This window comes from Bison bison, unplaced genomic scaffold, assembly GCF_000754665.1.
Source record: "Bison bison bison isolate TAMUID 2011002044 unplaced genomic scaffold, Bison_UMD1.0 scf7180017853583, whole genome shotgun sequence".
NCBI lineage: Eukaryota > Metazoa > Chordata > Mammalia > Artiodactyla > Bovidae > Bison > Bison bison.
The window spans coordinates 23,383-24,526 of record NW_011484156.1 but is presented as its reverse complement, the minus strand read 5'-3'; the positions used below and the strand labels follow the sequence as shown (position 1 = coordinate 24,526).

General features: G+C 66.6%; 1 protein-coding gene across 1 annotated transcript in view; it reads right to left on the bottom strand.

Annotated features, from left to right (window-relative positions):
• PANX2 (pannexin 2) overlaps nt 1-1,138 on the bottom strand; it is a 2,652-nt gene extending 1,514 nt beyond the window's left edge. Inside the window, exon 1 of the mRNA XM_010854965.1 lies at nt 3-1,138. Coding sequence (XP_010853267.1) covers nt 3-1,050 — 1,048 coding nt within the window. The 5' untranslated portion in view covers nt 1,051-1,138. The remainder of the gene's footprint in view (nt 1-2) is intronic.
• Nucleotides 1,139-1,144: the final 6 nt, after the last annotated feature.

Genomic DNA, 1,144 nt, shown 5'->3' with positions numbered 1-1,144 from the left:
CTTGTAGTGGTGCGCGGCGCGCGCGCCTGCGTCCAGCAGCGGGGCGATCAGAGTGTCCGTGGCCGTCTTGCGGCGCACGGGCTTGGGCTTCTCGGCCTTGCTGTTCTCCACGCGCATGATGGCCAGTGGCTCCTTGAAGGGCTGGGGCAGCGGGTTGCTGCTGGGAATCCACTTCATCTTCTTGCGGGGCCGCTTGACCACGGGCGGCTCGGCCTCGCCATCGGGCTCGGCGGGGTTGGCGCTGGGGTCCACGGTCTGCACGCCCGCGTCGCGCACGGTGGGCGTGGCGTCGTGGTTGGACTGCGCCAGCGCCGCCAGCAGCTGCCGCACCACGTTGTCGTACATGAGGTCGCTCTCGTTGGTGATGAAGTCCAGCCGGTTGAGCGACTTGATGTGGTCCCGGTTCTCGTTGCAGAACATGGCCAGGATGTTGATGTCGCAGAACTGGGAGCGGCGCCACTGCCGGCGCGTCTTGATGCCCACCTTGTGCAGCTTGTCGAAGACGAAGTTGCTCTTGCGGAAGATGAAGAGGTGCGTGAGGTTGACAAGGATGACGAGGTTCATGGCGCAGAGGAGCACTACGTCCACGCCCGCCACGATGCGCTGCAGCTGCACCGATGGCAGCTTGCAGGTGACGCGCACGGCCGGGCCGCCCCCCGGGGCGGCGCCCAGCGCACAGGTGAACTCGTTCTGCTTCTGGGTGGCGTAGTAGGTGCACAGGTAGGAGATGGGCGCCACGCTGAGCAGCAGGATGAGCAGGTGCCGCGCCAGGTAGAGCTTGGCCAGGAAGTTGCTGCGGCCGCGGCGCTCTAGGTACTTCTCGAACAGGTTCTGCTCGGGGCTCTTCTCCTTCTCCGCGTTCTCGATGATCTCCCGCCGCTCGCGCTCCGTGATGCCCGGGCCCTTGGACTGGATCTGCTTCTCGATCTTGGGCGCGCGGCCCTCGGCCGCCCGGTGGTAGCAGTTGTCGATTTCCTGCAGCAGGAAGTTGAGCTCGGAGGTGAGGCGCGTGGACGCCAGGAACTCCCAGCCCAGCGCAGGCACGTACATGATCGCCGCGAAGGCCAGCAGCGAGTAGGGCAGCAGCTTGTGCTCGAACAGCGACGGCCACAGGCTGGCGTCCACGCCGGGCAGTGCGTCCCGC